Source organism: Branchiostoma floridae, chromosome 12, assembly GCF_000003815.2.
Source record: "Branchiostoma floridae strain S238N-H82 chromosome 12, Bfl_VNyyK, whole genome shotgun sequence".
Taxonomy (NCBI): domain Eukaryota; kingdom Metazoa; phylum Chordata; class Leptocardii; order Amphioxiformes; family Branchiostomatidae; genus Branchiostoma; species Branchiostoma floridae.
The window spans coordinates 10440175-10461435 of record NC_049990.1 but is presented as its reverse complement, the minus strand read 5'-3'; the positions used below and the strand labels follow the sequence as shown (position 1 = coordinate 10461435).

General features: G+C 39.3%; 1 protein-coding gene across 1 annotated transcript; it reads right to left on the bottom strand.

The window, feature by feature from the left end:
• Window positions 1–11091: 11091 nt before the first annotated feature.
• On the bottom strand, window positions 11092–21065 carry LOC118427354 (WD repeat and FYVE domain-containing protein 2-like). Its single transcript, XM_035837097.1, has 12 exons — window positions 20885–21065; window positions 17242–17309; window positions 16817–16890; window positions 16532–16586; window positions 15814–15964; window positions 14898–15013; window positions 14237–14363; window positions 13723–13828; window positions 13080–13181; window positions 12471–12601; window positions 11985–12093; window positions 11092–11346 (listed from the first exon to the last, which is right to left on the bottom strand). Exons 1-12 carry the CDS (start codon window positions 21019–21021, stop codon window positions 11317–11319), a joined length of 1206 nt encoding a protein of 401 aa, XP_035692990.1. The 5' UTR covers window positions 21022–21065; the 3' UTR covers window positions 11092–11316.
• Between the last annotated feature and the right edge of the window lie 196 nt (window positions 21066–21261).

The window sequence follows — 21261 nt, the reverse complement described above, 5'->3', positions numbered from 1 at the left end:
TTGTATTCAGTACAGTTATCTGTGCAACCCAGGGTATTCATTTTGTGTAGATACGATGTACAACACAGCGCCTGAAGTAATGCGAAGCATTAGCGGCAATATAAACGGAAGATTAGGTCCTGAAACTCACAGATAAACAGGCGAAACTCGCCATCATCACTCGCTTCTACCCTAACCAACAGCAATTCTGAACCTAACATTCATACAATATATATATAGAAGGATCAAAGATTCCACTGCACATGGGATTAATGTAATGGACCGCGACCATTTCCTGTATCCAGTCGGATGATTTCCTATGACCCATAGGCAGGGAGTCTGTGTCAAAACCATTAGACAAGGCAATAATGGATCATATACAGGCGATGGCGTCTCATTCAACATAGTGTAATACTTTCTTATCTCAATGCTTTATTTCTATAGGTACTGGAAGTGCGGGTAAAGTAAGGGTCAGCGTTTTGTTGCGTTTCTTGCGCTGAAAGATCCATAAAAAATCTTTCGAGGCACCATATTTCAAAGAGCGTTATGTGTCTCGAGCTAAAGAAGTGGAGGTCTGCATCCCAAATGCATTTATCGTTAACTGAACATGTTTCCTTTATTACGACATTTTATGATAAAAACCATTCAGGTTGCTTGGACCATGAATTGTAGATCGATTCGTTTCCTCGCGCTGTGATAATAGATCTACCATTTTCATTGATAAATGTATCTGGCATCTATCTATAGACTGACGTTTTGCGCTTTCTCTCCATACCAAAAGATTAATGATAAAAGTTGGAGGACCAGTTCAAATGAATGAAAACAGTGACATATGTGGTCATGTCAGATGTTCCAGTGCGAATTTTCAGAACTCTCCGTGGTGTAAATTAAAACTGGATTGGGAAATCATGCCAGAAGCGGTCGTCACATTTGCCTGTCCCAGCATTGTTTATCGACACTCCTGGACCATATTTTCAAAAGATGTGTAATGTTTAAGCACGGGTTACGATGAATAGTACCCTCCTTGGGCGGCGCAAGGCAGCACATTCGCCGATAATGCAGGCTGCAAGGCTGCAAGATTGATGGCTGCTGCGTCTCGGAGGGAAAATTTGCCAAACGTGGGCGTCTTGCCGCTCTGACATTCTTACTCTCACAACGAACAAAAGCACGTTAGAATTCAATCTTAACGACATTTCAGGGAATGGGGTTCAAGATGAATTGCAGAACAACCCAAATGAACTGCGCACTAGTATAGATGTACTTTCGGTTAATTTGATTTGCAATGGGTTGCCTCCAATTTAGAAACTGCTAGAAGAGAAGATAAACGTCTTGAATTACACGCAAACTTTGCACAATTCATGAACATCTAGTCTAACAAGATTTTCTGTGAAATGATTCTAAATCATACACACATTAGGTACTGTAGTGTTTACACTGCTAGCTTACTTAAAGTACACTACTTCATACACCATCATCAAACATAACGCTACATCCAAAGCTTTCAAAAACATTTCAGATGCCACTAGTTTGTCCATTTTGGAAGTTACAAGATTTACGATAAGTGGTAGGATTTCTAAATCACACATACGTGATACGGCACGCAGATAGAAGTATATCTCCGGAAGCTGATTGACCCTTTCGATGGGTACCATAGCCGTTTCAGACCCTTTATGTACCTGGGCTTCAGTGCGGTAAAAATCTTTGCAAAGCAAGAATAGAACAGAATACTACAAGTTAAAAACTGACCCAAAAAAACGTTTACTGAATAACGAGAAACCTGTGTTAGACCTAAGTGAAAAACATTGTGTTTCCGACCCTGACAAAATCATGCCGAGCCAAGCCTTTATTTTATGTCGAGCGCTGGCGAGGGACATAAAAATTTTTGCCTAACTTTTAAGTAACGAAAACGTTGTAGAATCGTTTTCTTTTTTAGTATATTATTCTCATATCTGTAGCAATAGAAAATTGTGATTGTACAACGAATATCTCTAAAATATGATGTTAAAAGCACAAATGTCTTGACGCATTCAGTTCTACGTTGTAACAACTTTTCTTTGATCGCTTCGACCAAAATCTGAAAAAAAAAGAAGAGAGAGAACCTGGATCCCTACCTGCTGACCCTTATCTATTCGGGACACAGACGGGAACACAACATTTATTTTATTAGGCCTCAGATTACGCACTCCAGAATGTGATCCACGATTGCCCTACGTAATGGTTTTGGAACATCCCTATAGTTGTCATGGCTTGTAGGAAATAATCAAACCGCCTACTGGAAATGGTTTTGAACCATTATCTTAAACCCACAACAGCGTATTGGTGATCAACGGCGATTAATGTTAACTTACAGTTGACCACATAAGTGCTATTTGCGAGCACGAAAAGCCATGATGTGCGAGGCAGCAATCTAGGGTACGCCGGTGCAGCCAATAGGAATAAAACATTGCGGAGCGAGGTGAACATCTAGATGTTATCTCAAAAATCTAAAGCTTGAGGATTACCATTCAAACTGGGCGTGCAGATCATTATATAAAATGAGCACGGTGCTCTATGTCCTCCCCGCTCTAGATGTAATGGTAACATTTTGCTTATCGTTACTGTAAAGTATTTGTGGATAACACAAAATGCTTCATGCTGCTGTAATCATTAGATACAGTCGAACATTGGGTTAATGTAACGACCCACCCTAAAATGTATATACGGTGTCACAATGCATTCCCTCGGATAGGACATTAAATGGAGGTTTCGTGTTTGGGGAGAGCCATACCCTACACACGTTAAAGAACCCACCGCACTTAGCGAAAAGAGTAGGGGTCCTTCCCGGTGTGAGTGGTTCAAAACCTACAGTCCAGACCCTTGCGATTTATCCCCGCCTATTGTAAGCTCCTCGCAATTCAGGCTGCGAAGAGAGAGTAGTCGGCCCAAAAAATACAAAATTCAAATTATCGGTTACAGTAACAGTAACAACCAATAAACCACCGAGTGAGCGAAACAAGCAATCAGGTTTATGAAGTGGTTGTGGGAACTGCGTGACACCGTATACAACGAATAGACGAGAATTAACGTTATCATCTTTTTGCCTTGCCGCCAGGCAAGGCTTTACGCCAGCTTTTTTCCATGGATCAATGGACGGACCTTTTAACCCAGCCCTTCCAAAGCCCCTTCCAAAGGCCCTTCTTTCCTTGCCGAGTTTCATGGCTTAGTTAGACAATGGTACATTCCAGACGAGTATTAAAACGCTCTTCTAGACGCATGTTACTGTATGTGGTCCAGCGTAATAAATCTACGCTTTAACTCACCATGTTCATATAAATATATATCACAAATTGCATCAGAAGGAACTTAGTTTGTAATAAAAAATAATGCATATTCATTGTGGGTCAAAAAGTTTTACAAAACCTGTTTAATGTGCCAATAATTCATCTGACATAAATTATGATAATGAGGGGGAGGGGGGCGACATGTGGAACTCGGGATTTTTAAGCGTAGAATCTAGTCTAACTTACCAAAATAACATAAAATACGCGGCAAGGCACAGCTTTTTTAAAAAGATTTCTTGTTACCATTAGCTTGTATATACCGACATTGAATTCGATTGTATTCGGATTTTTATCATTCCTACTTGTCAGTTTTGTTGTGCTTTTGTGATTGTCTCATATACATAGTCAGCTCTGGCGTTTACCTGTTACATGTAGGATCCTGACAAATATGGTACCATTGATGGTGATAAATGAGCTTGGAAGTGATACACGATACTGGCAGTGATACACGATACTATACGATTGATAAAGTAATAACGTTTTGCGAGTGTAGTTCAAAAGGTAACGGAGAAGCGCATGTTCTATAACACATATTGGAAAACAGGTGTTGGGGCGGGCGGTAGGACAGAGCCCTGTGGGTGAGGTGAGATAGCAGTGCCGAGGGATGGCCGTCTGGGAGTTATCTGCGCTGTCCACACGCGCTATATATCTTGACTCGCGCCCTGGAAGGCATGACTTTAGGTACCTAGTGAAAGATGGTTCCTTTCAGAGTGTTTTTAAGGGGGCGTATTGGATTATGGTAGGTTTTGAACTTAAAGGGATGCAACAGGGCGATAGTGTCTGAATTATTTGTCGTTTTGCCAGTGTTCCATCGGTTTGACTGTGGAATCCCATCTGTCAAACGAACAGAATTGACAAAACGATAAATGTTGTCGTAAGCAAACGTAAATTTTGGCACAAAGTCTAGCAAGGATGACTAAAGGGATTACCTGAAATGTTATAGCTAAAGAACAACCTTCAGCGCAAAAATAAAGTGGTAATCTGTCAATCTGTCTAACTTGTGTACCAGCATACAAAGCACGACACTCAACCCCAGGAAAAAAGGGAATTCCTGTTTTGACTGTTTTTGCGCGCACGTGAAAAAGACACCAAGGGTTCTTTTTGGCTGAGAGACCCCCTACTGCGGCGCAAGACACCCTGGGGCCGAAGAAGGAGCCATTCTTTGTGGACGTGCAATTGCTGACGATTTCGCCAGGGGACGCAATCCCCCTATGTCTGATGCGCAAAATCATTGGTCAAGGTATGTATGAGTTGGGATCCCAGACAGGTAATCACAGGGGCTGGTCTACAATTGGTCTAGTCTAGGAAATCCCCCCGGTGTCATTGGTCAAAAGAATCTCTTGTACTATTAGTTATCTGAGATAATGAAATTAATTGCAGTACACAACTAGAAGTTGATTGCCCTACTGCAGCTGTTTCTGTGCCAGGGATAGATATCATCCTTTGTAGTTGCCACTGACTCATTCTTTTCGTTTACTTACGACGGCTAGCAAGCGAAAGGAATAAGCCAGGGGTTCCTACGGAGGATGGCTAGAAAAAGTGACGTCAAAGTTTGTTGCACAACAAAGTACACTTAGACTAGAGTTCGGCGACCTCATACCTCCATGAAATGTTTAGGACTTTTGTGAATTTCATGCAATTGACTAACACATTAACATAATTTATGCATGGTGTTATTCATCATTGACTAACACACACATGTCAAAATCATAAAATAATTAATCAATGTGCGGTTTAGCAATTTTCACATAAATTATGCAAATTAGTTCCTCATTACCATATTTGGTTTCTGCTTATATTCCACCTATCATAATTGACAAGTGTTACATTTATTGAAGTCCAGCTATTGCAAACAATGGAATTATACAATTCCCTCATTAATTACGCAAATCAAGTCCTCATTTGCATAAAATGCATACCATTATGAACATCTTTGCCCAAGCTACCCGCATGCCTAAAATGATGCCAATCCGTCAATCCTTTCTGCAGTTATCCTCTTTGGAGTGTCTTGACAAAAACGCCCCTGCAGTTCTAAAATTAAATGTTAGGGGGCTGAAACTTGCCCCACTTTGTCATGGCGCTAAAAGCTCTCTATCACCCAAATGTCAAGACCATATATCGTCCAAGACAAGAGATACATAGAAAAAATTGCTATGATAGAATATTCTCATTAATTATGTAAATGTGCTCCTATTTTGCATAATTAGTATCTTATCTTGTACAACATTGTCTAAGGTACCTACATACCAAAAATCATGAAAATCCGCTGTTCCCTTCTTGAGTTATCCTCTTCAGAAGTTTTTTACAAAAATGCCCCTGCTATCCCAAAACTAGACGCTAGGGGGCCCAAAGTTATGTCGCTTCTTCCTGAGCACAAGAGCTATCTAACACTTAAATATCGTGACCATAGTATGTTCAGAACACCTAGATAGCAAAACCGGAAGTTGCGCTGCAGTACCAAGGGGGGTTGCTAGGGGGCCCAAAATCTAATCATTTCCAGCTTTCATCACACACCACCAACACACCAAGTATGAAACCAATCCACCCAACCGTTCTTGAGTTATCTTGTTTACACACACACACACAGACACACAGACAAACGCGGGGTAAAATATAACCTCCATGACATTTCATGGAGGTAATAATATGCACGGAAAACGCTGTAGAAGACTACTGGCTTATATTAGTCCAAAGCTAATAAAACAAAAAAGAGAAGCCAGATGGAACAGAGTACCAAATGTATGTCTGTATCACAATTCACAGTCTTTATCGCTAACATTGCCAATAAACTTCCTGAGGAGTTGAATTGTAAGGAGGAAGGAAACAAAAAAGGTCCGGCAAGTAACCAGTGCAGGGACCCAATCTCATGTGTTACAGCATAGGGATAGAACCGGACTGCACACATTGTGTCGTCAAATGAAAGGAAAATCATAAGAGGAAGACAGTGCAGTCCTAAGGATACTTAACTCCAAGGAGGAGAGTTCTGAAGAGTCAAGTCCAGATCGTTCACGGTATCCGTGTCAGTATAACGTGCTAGAGGTCAAAACCATAGAGGAGGGGGTGACCATATCTATTACTGTACATCAACATGGAATCCTTCAAAGTTGGGCTCTTTTGGTCATTGCGAAAGTTCAAACAGCGAACACAGATAGCATATCAATGGGGGAAGGAGATAGCAGAACTCTAACTCCACCGGCCCTGATCAAATACTACCTGCTCAGACCTGTATTTCGCAGTTCTTTTGGAGCTTGTATCGTGTGCAAACTACACCACCATGCCTCGGAGCTCTGCTCTGGCGTTCCCCTCGCCGGTACTACGTATTTAAGCCCCCATGGGGGAAAGGGGCCCTGGTGTTGCAAGCCAAACATAGGTCATTAAGCATTTTTTTTATTTATTCCGGGCAAGTAGCCCGCACCAGCCTCCATAGTCCTATAAACAAGACATATAATTTAGGTGTCCATACCCGGACTTTGTCCCTCGGTGGTGTACAGTAGCCAATGTTTGCACACACGTTGCCGAAATGAAAGTCGGTGTTAATGTACCCTGTAATAGATATGATCGCCCCACTCTCTATGATCTTGACCTCTAGCAAGTTGTACGGACACAAATGGTGTGTATGAGACCTGGACGTGACCCTTGAGAACTCGCCTCTTCGAAGGTAGGCATCTTTAAGGACTGTACAATCTTCCGCTTATGGTTTTTTGTTTCATTTTTCGACGCAAGGTTTGCAGTCTGTTCCGTTCCCGTGCTGTAACCCAGAAGGCTGGATCGCCTGCCCCACTTACTTGCTGGACCTTTTCTGTTTTCTTTCACGTTACGATTGAACTCCTCGGTAAGTTGATTGGCATGTTTGTGAAAAAGACTATAGATCCTAAAGTAGGCATTTGGTATTCTGCACTGATCTAACATCTCTCAATGCGATTGAAACGAGTAACCTATTATAAATTTTCGTTATTGATTATGCAAATTATGCCCTTATCTGCATAAATTGCAACAGTCACAACCCAAGTTGCCAAAGGTATGAAGTACCAATGAGGTTTCAACCCCCTGGGAAGGACCAAGGAGCTTCTGTAACCTCTTTAGGAGGACTCATCTTGGCGAAGATTGAGATTATGTAAACTGATCTGCATGATTTACTAGTATGTCTGATAAGTTCGCCTCAAAATGAAATGCCCGTCTTAACACCATGGAATTATGGCTTCTTATCAATTATGCGAATTAGGTCTCCGTCCATATCATTGATATCTATCGACATTCCTCTTTTTCTATTTCACACGTCACATTTCCTAGATCCTAGAGTGCATTGGATTCATAGTTTCCTGTTAATTATGCAAATAAGATATCGCACCAAGAAGAAACAGTATCTCTTTGCACGTCTAAGCTGCGCTTCCTCATCTCTGCTTTCAACATTTTTGCGTCTAAATATTTCCCTGTACGTTTGAAACATATCGTTAGGTGGCGCTTTTTTCCGCCACACAAGCAAACAAATGTTTCCAAAACGTGTTATTCTATTTTCCAATATCAAATAGGGAGAGCTTACAAGACATGGGATATATGCGACTTAAAACATAGTACCTATCACATTGTATGGCCATGCTAAACCTTCGCTTTTGGTTTAAAAAATCGGAGAGAAGAATTCTAGACCAAGTTTACTTGCCTGGTACTGGGTATGCTGCGTCCGAGCCGCTCACCAAATGTTGCCCCATCTTTCTCGTCCAGGTTATTCCAGAAGCCTTTCTCCGCATTATTTAGCCAAACTGTCAGCGAAAATGTAAGAAAACTGCAAGATTTAGCTCACCAGAAGTAACAAAACGCACGAGAGGCGCTCACGGACCACGCGACAGTATTAAAGAATGCAACACCTGTTGAACCTGGTGCCATCGCGGCGGAAAATTTGAATACAACATGACGTGATTAGGCACGGACGTTCGCGATTGGCTGATATTTGTATAGTCACTTAAATACGTTTTACAAACGCTGGCTCTTCTCACTTAGAATGTTCAAATCTATGGCATCAAATGATCTTGGATAGGTATTTATTTGAAGCAAATGTCTACGTTCACTGAATTATACTTATACATTACTGTATTACTGAAGATGATTAGAAAATGGTGTACTGCCACTACTGGCGATTCATCCTTTTACGCACTTTTGGGGCCCTAAACGAGACCTTCAGAAATTTCACTTCTTGGGCCCTAAAACACTAGTGCACCACATGCAAACGTAAAATTACAAAAACACAACAGTAAACTAGCTTAGAATACAAAAGACTATGACTGCTGATTATTTATTTGAAGATAAATAACTTATTTGAAGTAGAAATAGATTTAGAACTATAGTTTGTTATTTCTCTTTAACTTATTTTATCTAACTTTCTTTTCTGTAAGTATGTATACGTACCCATGTTGTAACGATCAACTAAATCTGAAGCATAAAGTTAAACATGTATATATGTCATCAAGAATAGAGGTATGGCTATGATGAAGTTGGAATTAAGTGTTTGATTTTATGTTTATTCATCAACAATTTGTACAAGTGTCATTTCACAGGACAATAAAACAAAAACATTAATATTGTCTTTTAGAGTACAGTAGTAGGGCTTGCTTCAAGTACCAGCTATCTACAGCATACACAGCCTTGTTTCTATTGGCTGCCGGGCTACTAGCTAGTTATTGCAACATTTCATTTCATAATTACGGATGATACATGATGACATATATATGTGGTCTCAGTCACACAACAAAACTTCAAGCCAGATATCTTATAATTCTGTGCAACCACAATTATTTCCATTCACAATACAAATACAATACAATGATATCTTCAGACAATGCTCTCACACTACATGCTAAAAAAATTATGGTATTTGCAAATTGTTCTCTATCATATTTAACCTCCTTGATCATATCATCCATCGGTAGAGGTGGTGGACATATTTGCCTGTAAATCTTAGTAACGTTGGTAGGAGGCGCTGTTGCAAAGGTGCAACATTTCAGGGAACCAGTCTGAATACTGGCGATACCCATATGCATGTCAGTCGAGTCCTTGCTCCTTTAAGTTTGTATAATTCCTTTTAAAAAATCATCAAAATCATGAGAACTATGCTGGTATTGAAACATGGTTAGTGATTTCAATTGCTAGATGTTGCAATTGATAATGTAGAAATTCAGAGGGGCGAGTAAGAACAGAAAGAAACAACACCCCGACTCCCGGGATTCGAACCCGCGCCGAACCCGGGCAGCCGGATCACAAATCCAACGTGCTAACCACAACACCAAAAGCTCAAGAGCTGTTGGCGTGGTCAGTTTGGCAGCGCTAGAACCCCACTGTTACACTACTCCCCCTTTTCTTTTCAAGATTCGTCCTCGAATCTCCGAGATCGACATCCCTGTGTGGCACATACTAGCCTGTTACTCACAGGGCCGGCGTGGGAACCATTGTAGAAATTCAGAGGGGCGAGTAAGAACAGAAAGAAACAACACCCCGACTCCCGGGATTCGAACCCGCGCCGAACCCGGGCAGCCGGATCACAAATCCAACGTGCTAACCACAACACCAAAAGCTCAAGAGCTGTTGGCGTGGTCAGTTTGGCAGCGCTAGAACCCCACTGTTACAATAATTACTTCTTCTCTAAAAGCATCAAAATAAAGACTCACTTACACATATCACTTCAAATGAAAATCAAAACCACCTATGTGTATTTAGACACTATACAATACTGTTCATATTAGATTTAACTTGTTTGAGTTGCTAGCCTGTGGCAACTGCCTTAACTTCTTTATTTTTACTCGTGAGCCTTTGTAATATAGTGTGTTCTATATGTACATTCATCAAGTAACACAAGAAGTGGTAGACTTTTATATCAAGATGTTAATGTCAAATTTTCAGAGATCACAGCCACTTTTAAGCTCAAGAACTGTGTAGAAATGCAGCCTACTTGGTTATCTGAGAATATCTCTATACATTAGAGTATATAAGCTTTCGTTGCTTTTCAAAAATGCACAAAAGCAGAATGCACAAAAGTAAGAATAGACCATGTCTGAAACTCATCTTATCCAGTGCAGTTGGATATCATGGTGGAAATATTAAAGATTGTTAATGCTATTCTTAATTATGTTTAGTTTCTGAATCACTTTTACTGGTTTGTCAGATCAATTGTTCTTATACGTGATACGGATGAAAGTTGGCCAAAATATGAATGATTTTTCTTCTTCTTTTAAATCCTATGTAAACATGAAATGATATATACTGGCTTCAACTTTGATATTACATACATCTCAAATATCTTAATTCTACTCTTAATTACTGTAACATCATCTTAGATGAATGACAAAGACTTAAATCATAACGATATTTACAGCAATCAGATTCAAGAATCAACAAATATACTTTTAATCACACAGCTAAAGGCAACACCAATCAATTTTTTTGGTTCTCGGGTTTGAGAAAAAGACTACGCGGAACTGAAAGATGGTCATGAAAACAAAATCTGAGGACATTAATGGTAAACACTGTTTCATGGACTGGTGTAATGGCCGAGTGGGTAGAGTGTTTGCCTTGCATTCGGTAGGTCGTGAGTTTGATCCCCGGCCTAGTCATACCAAAAATTTCTCAGCACTCAGCATTTGGGGATAAATATGGAACTTGAACACAATTACTACTACCATTAGTGGACTAACCCCAGCTGTAGTGATTTAACAAAGTTGTGTGGCCCAGGGCTACTGAAACAGAGATGGGCACCGCCCTACGCATCATCTGGTGCAGGAAGGACCTTAACAGTTTTGTGGAAGGAATATGGTCAGAAACTAGAGTAGCGTTCCTCCCAGCCCTTCGTTTTCATCTCGATTTCTTTTGTGATGTTTAAGTTAAAATAACCAAGAACCAGAGAAATACATTGGTATCGCCTTTTGAAAATATTGCCTTGTAAAAGAAAAGAATCTCTACACACAATTAACTGTACATGTATGATGGATAATAGGAATACTTTTTAAGTATGGTCATAGTGGAGAAGAAGTGGCTATGACACCAGGGCATTGACGTCCCAGATCTGAAAGAAATAAGACATGTTACAAGGTTACATAAAGTGTGTTTGACAGTATTACTAATAGTTTCATGATATACATAACCTGTTAACAAAGTCCTAAATAGAATGGCAACAAGCTGACAGTTGTTCAATAGCCAATCTGTACAAGTAAAGCATGTTTATTATCAATTATGAGGACAACAGCAATGATTTACCATCAGAGATATGGGCTTAAAGTTTTTCACTATATTTAGTAGCATATACTCCACTTTCATGTGTCTATATGATGTCAACTAGCAATACATGACAGAATTGCAGAATTATGTCAGAGCAGGGTTCTAGCCAGTGTCTGTCCTTCCATCCTTTTGACAGAATTTTGCTGCTGGGGAAGGACAAAAATTTGCCCATTCTGTCCCCTGTGACAGGCAAAAATTGACATGTAAAGATATTGATTGACCCAAGCTGAGTCTACAGGCAAAATTTGCTCCTCAAAATAAAGGAAATAGCATTTCAGAGGGTCTGGATTTCAAAATTCCCCCCCCCCTTAGGATTGTTGCGCCTATGACAGGATTTCCATTCAAAATCCAGGGGACGCAAAAAAATTCAGGCTGGCTAGAACACTGTGTCAGAGGTTGATTGGAAAGAGCTCTACATATCCTCACCTTTATAATTCTGTCAGTGCCACACGTCAGCAGCCACCCACGTGTACCATCATAGTGAATCGCAACTACGCCATGTTTGACCTCATGGAACGTCGCCATTGGAGCTCGTCTGTGCAACAAAGAACCATAATTATTGATACTGGGCAATAGACCTCTTTCCAGTTACGGAGGCCATGTTGGATTTCCCAGGGTCATGCATATGTAGCATGTATTGCAGACACCAAGTATGCCCCAGGAAATCCAACATTGCCAATGTAACTGGAAAGAGGTTATGTACAATACAAGAATCAGAAAATAGTAATTTAATACAGGAATATTTTACTCAGTGACAGGTTTTAGAGATTCGTTCCTCTGAATTGATCCTCTCTTTGAATTTGAAATTTTCCACTCAAAAATTCAAGGCACTACCAGGAAAATGATAGAAAACTTCTAAGTTAACTTTTGGCTTCTACTGTATAATTTCAAAGAATCAAGAGGAATACTTACTCATCATCTGAGATGTTGGCGAAGCAGGCGTTGCAGACCCGCACTTCAAACTCAAACCCCATGAGAGGGATGGTGGAGCGGTTAGCACTACACTTCGCACACACAGCTGAGCCACATTTTCTACAGTGGTGCTGGGGAGAAAAAAATATAAAGTTATAACGAGGTGTTTGTCTCCAACATATACATATGTGTGCTGATTGATATCTCACTCTAATGAAGTATAGAGTGACATACATGCAAGGCCTGCTTGCTTCCTACATTTGAATCAACTATCAAGTAAACTGACCAAGAAAATGGCCCTAGTTTTGAGACAGACAAAAGATCCTACTAAAAGAATGTACCATGGCAGTAAACATGACAAAAACTGTAAATGATCTACATTGTAGATACTTTTCTTTTGAGATGAGATGAGACATTTAAATTCTTCTACAAAAATGATAATTTACCAGTACCACTCAAAGAGTTCAACAGGAGTTTGACTGTCTCTGTAAACGAATCTCTGTAATGCTATATCTCTATATTCTGTACCTGTATCTGACCATGCATTTGCTAGGTACACATCTGTACTTGTGGTGGTTTAATGTGCTGAAGATCCCCACGATGCCCTACCTGTCTTGTTCCTATTGTTTTCTCATTCCACATCTTCTTGAAGTTCCAGAAGAAGGGCTGATCACACTTCTGGCAGTTATCACTCTCAACCCACTCAGGAGTCTACAAGTAAGGGAAAATAAGGGAAGTATTTAAGGTTTGAATACATTACATACAAATGTAGGACTGTTCTCTTCAATTTACTGTAAATGCCTTTAACTTTGCAGTAGCTGATGCTGTACAGTAATGAAACACCATTTTTAAGTTTGTAGTGAAGCGAAAATCACAAACAGACATGTACACCCAAAAAAAATCCAAAAATTACAGTATGATCCATAAAAGCTAGCAACTAACCTTTCAGCTTGCCAAGTTATTGTTAATATTATTTATGCAATCAAATTTTAATGAATATAGTAGATATAGGCATTTCGTGCCTTGCATATGGATAGGGAGCATGTATATAAGAAACTTACATTGTATTCTATCTGTCATTTGACACAAAAATTGTATAATACAACTCACAGGCAAAGAAAAATAATAATGTGTACATTTGTATATAACATCCACAGCTCAAGGCGAAATTTGTATATGTGAACACCTCATTCTGTGTGGAATACTTTCAATTTTGCCTCTTAAATCTTCCACAGAATGAAGATGACATTACCTCGTTTCTATCCACACTCATGTTCCAGATCACGATCATGCCGTCCTCCCCTCCCGACACCAGCTGTTTGGTATGGCCCACAAACTTCAGACCTTGTACTTTATTACTGTTCGGCAGAAAATAGAAATCTAATAAACCAAGATTCTAGCTCCTCTCCCTCCCCAAATATGCCATGCTCACTCACACTAGTACAAATAATGATAGGAAATTTCAACTGCGAACAAATTTTCATTATTGTTCAACTAAATGTAACAGTTACAAGCAAATACAAAATGTGTACCTTCACATGGTCTAGCTTAACTAAATGATGTTTATATTATTCAAACACATTTATATAATACAATATATGGTAACCAGCTCCATCCTGCCACTTGCTACAAAATGTAATTGAACACCACATGGTGGTTTGAACTTTTGTTCATTCATTGGTGACAGACGATGTCGTCCAAGAAATAGAGCAAAAGCAATATGTTTCCCTTCCGTGAAGGCAAACATAACAATGAAGAATACGTACTTGTGCCCCTGCAGCTCAAAGGCTGTACCCTGTTGCCCCCCTATGTCCCACACAATAATGGACTGGTCAAAGCTACCAGAGAATAGTAATCTACTCTCGGGGTCCCACTCCAAGCACCGAATGCTTCCTGTGACATACAGACAAAAAATGGCCAGTCAGAAAACTTTGCCTTTGTCCATCACAACATCAGAACTGTCACAGTGGCTCTTTAAACCCCCAATGAAATACATTTTCATTCAAGAATGCCCTTAAGTAATGTAATATGATGAATGTTAGTCTACAATCATAGCATAAATATACTTTGTGTACTTCATGTATAAAGTACAATACCAATTTGTTAGCTAAAAACAATATAGACACGTGCGACAGAACACTAATGGATACTGTAAATTCACAAAGTTTCATGGCAGTCTCATATCACAGTACAATTAAAAATGAGTTTTTTACAGTGGTTTAATTTTGAAGTTGAAAAAATTGAAACAATTGTTGTGTAATGGATTCTTGGTAGAGATGTCACTGTGAAACCATGAATAATAAAACCACAGTGAAAGTTTAAAGATTTACAGTATTGATCACCAATTATACTTCATTTGCAGGCATGCAAATTATCTTTCAAAGTGACCTCCCTTGTAACATGTATGTGGTAAATAATATGACCTACCCGAGTGTCCCTTCAATGTCGTGACCTGAGTGACCCCCCCGTTGCCCTCCAGTTTCAGCACCTGGATGTGACCAGAGAAGTCCCCTACAAACACGTGCTTGGACTCCACATCAAATCTGGGAACAGTGTGGTTAAGATAACACACAAAAATCTATGGAATATGAGGAGTTGATTTGACTTCACAAATTATCATTCACTTGTTTTTCATTAGCAGCAAGCTCCGTCAAATGATGGATCGTGTACTTTCGTACTTGCGTACATGCTTGTATCTATATGATTATGTAAATATAGTTCTATCTGGACAACAAAGTGTTTTATACACAACCAAGAAATTTTTTCAAGAATGACTTTGCCAAGACCGTATTTATACCAGTCCTGTTTCGTACCGCAAGGATGAGTGTAATGCAGATTTAACAACGAAAATCAAAGAATGAGTGGGCTCCGAAACAATGAATGGGACATAAAGAATTAAAGCTACATCATGTAGAAGAGACAGCCCTGCTAATTGATAAATTAGTAGTTACTGTTTGTATGTTCACTAGCTTGTCAGTCATTTTGTCAGGGTTGACTCCAGCTGCACATTTTTTTCTATCCCCTCAATGTTTTGGAGCTCATGATGTTCCTTCATGTTGTTACATCAGCCATTTTTATCTATTTCATACAATGAGTTCAGATTGTTGGTCCAGGAACAGAAAGGTTGAAACTTGTCCGTCCTAACATGCAAATTTCCATCCTGGGATGGAGGGACGGGTCTAGCCTGGTTCCCAGCCGTATTATAGCTCCCATGTCTTTTCTGTATTGCGGAGAGGACAGAAGAGACTTGGGAGCTATAATACGGCTGGATACCAGGCTAGAACAGGTCCTCTAGACAGTCCTGCATTTTGCACATCATATATTGCTACAAGAAGAAGGATACTGGACAGCAGTGCACCAGGCTCCACTCTGGAAGCCTCCCAGTCTCCGGCCAGTCTCTGAACAGTGCCACTGGAAGAACTTGTCTCTCCCCACACTCAACAGCCACTCACACTGCAGCGAGAAGTTAATACCAACTACTCTCTGCTGGTGAGCTGGGAGGTGGAAGAGATTGATACACATTTGTATGGATGAGGTGAGACATTCTGGTAAACAATTTTCAAAGGCATTTCAATCTTTGCAAAGAAATAAATTCCAAATAACATTTAAAGATTACTTTCGGATGTTTTGAGTGACATCCATCACTTTTCTTCAGCATCACTAGAATGATTTACAGGCAGAAAAAAACTGATACTAGTACATGGGATTTAACAATAAAAAAGATTGGACATGATAAAGTCACAAACTCTTTGTATATAAATGTAATTAATACGCAAATCAATCCATTAGTATTATAGAGAGGTAAATTTGAGCTGAAGAAAAAATAGCCTCTACCTTGCATCATCACAACTTCAAAATGTTTAACAATTATTGGCTGGCTAATGATATGACAGCATGACAATCAGTATAAAATAAGGGCTCCTGATTGACTATGTCGTAACATTTTTATGTACATATTACTTTTGCCTGTAACAGTTTGAGAGAGATTGAATAATGCATGCTGGCTACAAAGGAATTGGCACAATGATTTTGGAATTCTTAACATAGTCAATAAAACTCACCCAAGTAGTTTCTGGTAGCAGCCATTCTGTTGAAGTCATCAGCGAGTAGAAATTCCTGTTGTACCAAGAAAAAAATCATTATTAGAGTGGACTAAATATTGGCTATTAGAGAAATGGCATTCAAACTGAAATACAAAATGAAGGAGAAGTAGAAAATCTGAAATATGTGTGACCTCTTAGTTCTATCATACTCAATTAATCAACAAGAAAAAAAAAAGAATCAACATAAGTTATATGGACATACATGTGTACTATAACTTACAATGCTAACAATGTCATACTTACAGAAATAGTGCCATTTTCCAACCCCACAAATAACCTTCTGGTTTCTGGGTTATAATCTAACGCAGATGCAGCAGCTAAGGGGGAAAAGATAACAATGTATTTGTAAAGAAGTGAGTTCTTTCTTTTCATAATAGAGTGTAAGATCGTCACAAAATGCTTCTGGAGTGTACAATTGCTATGCCAAATAGCAGTTCCTCAAGCAACTTAATATGATTTTGGAAACAGTCAGAAGTTTTAGGTAGCATCCACTATCTTTCATCACTGTTGCTTATAGTTATAGTAGATGCTATCTGAAATGTCTGACCACTTCAAAAAACATATCCAGTTGCTTCAAAAAGCATATCCAGTTGTTCAAAAAGCATATCCAGTTGCTTGAGTAACTGCGCCATTTGGTGTACAATTGCTTTGGTCATATTTCCACGTACCTGGCATTGTGTGGCAAATACTTGGCCAATACTGTCCACTGTCTCTCTTCAGCCATACCCGCACAGTCCTGAGAAAATAGCACAAACCAACCAGTAAGTCATAAGCAAAGAATGACACAACAGCATTTGTAATCACATGACATGATAAAAGTATTGTCCTTTAATATCCACCATACTTGATGGTTGAGCCTAATCATGAAATTTGCTAGATAAATTTGAAATTGTGCATTTGGTGTGTGAGTGAATTGGCTATCGAATAGGAGATTGAGAGGTCATATTCATAGGATCAATTTCTAGCATTCCTGGCTAAACAATGTGATTGTCTCAGGGAAAGGCACCTTATACAATTGCAGTTACATACCAGGAAACAACTTTCCTCAATTCACCCTGGTGTAAAAATGGGTACCTGACTTTGGTCAGGAGATAAAACTAGAAGGTGGTAGAAGTGATAGGCAGCTACAAATTATCAATGTACAATATATTGATCTACAACAACTTACAACCAAACAAACAAACAAACTACATGAAAGCTAATATCAATATTGTGCTTAACAATTCTGTACAAGAGTCGATAGGATCTAAAGACTTCACATAATATAAATTTGTACAGCACTTGATAGGACAGTGTTTGTTTAGCATGATGTTTGACATTGAGAGATGAACGGTTACTTTCATTTTCCACTGTTTGACCTGTACAGTATCTAAACTGTCTTTCATCAAGAAACCATTTCTGTACCTACCCTCTTCTATTTCTAGCAAATGAGAACTTGCTTTCGTTTTACATACTCTCGTTTAACATAAAGCTGATATCAACTCAGTGTCTACAAATGTACATATACTTTTAAATCAAGCTCAAATGCCTTTTTTTCAAGCCTGATGCATGGATATTATTCATGACCATGGTCCCTAACACCAACCTTTGGCCACAGCTTCCTTGAGCTTCCTGGGAAATTCACCTGCCTTTATTAGATTGTGTGGCTGAGAACATGGGATGCATACAGATGAACCAGAACAACAGATTGGGGTTGCCTACTCTCGAAGCAGAGGTTATGCTCCAGCTTATTTTGGGTGTCTTTTACTAGTAGGTGTTTTATCAGGCTTTCTGTCTTGTCAAGTTTAGTTTTTGTCAGCCAGTCTGACAATATAGAAAGCCTGATAGAAAATGTCCCCAACATTAATTTTGCCCCTCAGAATATCTTACAATTCTCAAAAACTGCACCATGGAAGGTGGATGCCCCTGGAACCCCTACAATAATGGCACCTATATCACTTACCGTGACCCACCAAGAAATTTGGACCCACTATAATAAAATCCGAGCTAAAAGCCTGGTAGAGGTTATCATCTTAACAAGGCTTCAAGCGCAACACTGGATGGAGAAGCAATCAGGGCAGGCTTACAAGGTCAAGTTTTACGTCATTCCAAGCTGATGTTTTTCACACAGTAGGGCTGGAGTAGACTGTTATCAGGGTTGGCACAGATTGAACATCCTGTGCACTACATAGAGATTAGATATAACTTGGCACAGATAGATTGGAAATCTCAGTTTGATCAATCATGAAACTATCGGTTAAGAGTCTGGACTTTTAATCTGAAGATATTGTCTTCAGTACCTAGCTTTGGTTAGGGACGTCCTTTGTAATGGGATGTACATGTAAAGCTGGAGGTCCCGTGTTTGAGGAGAACCACACCTCAAATATGGTTAAGAACCCACCACAGCTTATCAAAAAAAGTAAGGGCCCATCCCAGCTCCCAGAGTTATTTTTTATATATATAAAAGGCTTTTTATTGGTGTCATGATGATTGTAATTTGAATCCCTTGGCAACCATGCTGGTGGCTAATTTAATTAAGCAGTAGCATCTTCGTGTGTTTTACAGACACACGCTGTAATCCAACATGGCATAGTTGACAACAAATGAAAAGCTTGCACACTTACATGTCAAGAATATGCTATTTACTAGTGCACTGAAGTAATTAAGCCTTAAGGTACATAACCCTACATAATTATCTAGGTGCACTGGTGCACCCAAAGTCAAAGATTAGCTGAACGGCTCCAATTTCAGTTGCACAAATATGCAGCCATTATTTTGAGCCCTGAATAAACAATAATAGAATTGTGAAGCTGTTACATGCTTTAGATGGTTGACATTCCAGAAGTCACTTTCCAAAGTCCAAATCATAGGAATATATCATGAGCGAGGCTATTGACACACCCAGTGTGTCAATAGCCTAACAGGCTATTGACACACTGAGTGTGTCGATAGCCTGTTTAGGCTATTGGCACACTGAGTGTGTCGATAGCCTGTTAGGCTATCGACACACCCAGTGATAGAAACCACTAAAATGAGGAAATCTTACGATTATATTTGACAATCAACACTCTGAAAAATACAAATGGCATCCTGTGTCCATTATCAACCCAAAATACGATCTTTTTCACGTGTTTACAGCACAATTTTAAACATCGGAATCTGCCATCATATAGGGTGCTAGTTTTACTGTCACCGCACGTGATCATGGCAGCCATGTTGGATCGGTTAGGAACACGTTTTCAGCTGTGTTTACCGACGAATTCCTGCCATATTGGAGAATTTTCGGCCTCAAAACTTATATCACTAAGGAAGCGAAGTTATAGTTGTTGTTTTACCTCCATTATTTTTAATGTGAAAGAAATATTCTTCCGAGTCGCTGCCGATAGCGCCGGAACCACACGGCCGAAAATTATGACATGTTTTGTGGTCAGTGTTATTTTTGGTTTATATTGTTAACAGAAACTTTAAAATTTGTTTATATATAAAATATTCTTATATCAAATGGATGTTAAAAAAGGGACAAGAAAAATTGAAAAAAAAAAAATTAAAAACACTCCGGCGCGGACTCGAACCGGGTCGAAAAAAGTAGCATTAACAGGAACCCAAATGTAGGGCATAACTTGAATACGTCCGTTCATTCCAAGATTCAAAGATTCCAATGTCTAATCTTCCGAACAATGTCTAATCAACTATTGCTTGTGTAAAATATTGCCGGAAAGGCATGTTACAAGATCTGATTGGCTGACTGGCATCTCGGTGTGTCAATAGCCTGTTTGGCTATTGGCACACTGAGTGTGTCAATAGCCACAGCGATATATCATAGCTTGCCTCAAACAATGTGCTAATTCAAGTACGCTAGCCACTGCAATGAAAGGGAGCCATTATTCTAGTTACAAAGTTCTTGAAATAAAACAAATGATTTTCAAAGAAATACTATTGTCCCTCTTACCTGTACATTTTGCATGATGAATTCAACCATTCAAAGTTTAAAGTACTCAATTATGTGACATAATAACTAAAACTTTACGTGATTTACAGTTTACAACTTAGCCCCGCCCCTTTATTTAATCTTTTAAGTAGTCTGGTCGCAATCTGAAGGCGCCAAGGACACAAAATATGTCTATAGACAACTGTTTTCCTGGATTTCCTTTCTACAAAACTTTGCAAAGGCTATAATTTTCATATCATGAACAAGTATCACGCAGTACAAGACAAGATTAGCTAAACAACATCATCTTCAGAAGGGGTCGATCAAACACTTCCGGAAGGGGTTATCCGAAAATGACCAACATTTCCCCGGCTATTTCTGTTACTTAGGAACCTCGTACCGACCTGTCGTCGCACACACTGATGACTCCATCCTCCTTGGGGATGATGACGGCCTGGTTGACGATATCTCCCGACCCTTCGAGCTTAGAAAGCAAAATTGGTCTGCGTGCTGTCGGCTTGGGACGGATTTCGGCAGCCATTTTGGAACCGAGAAATAAAGACAGCAAAGACACGGAAAAATATTTCACTAACATCAAATTTATCACTTTGATTCTAATGATGTAAAAATATCTAAATATCTCTGTAAAATATTTTATCTATATCAATTGTAGTAAGTACTGTAGATATAATGTATGTTAAGTTTTTAGGCAACCGAAAATATTATTTTTAGTATTGCGTGTTTATGCTGTGGGGTAATCGATGTCACATGACAAGCCGCT

Excerpts from the sequence above, each read along its gene's own strand:
- LOC118427354 (XM_035837097.1), bottom strand. The coding sequence starts at position 21,021 with ATGGCTGCCGAAATCCGTCCCAAGCCGACAGCACGCAGACCAATTTTG. Across the intron at positions 13,182-13,722 it reads TGAGTGTGGATAGAAACGAG|ACTCCTGAGTGGGTTGAGAG; the intron begins GTAATGTCATCT and ends CCTTACTTGTAG. Across the intron at positions 12,094-12,470 it reads GCCAACATCTCAGATGATGA|ACGAGCTCCAATGGCGACGT; the intron begins GTAAGTATTCCT and ends TTTGTTGCACAG.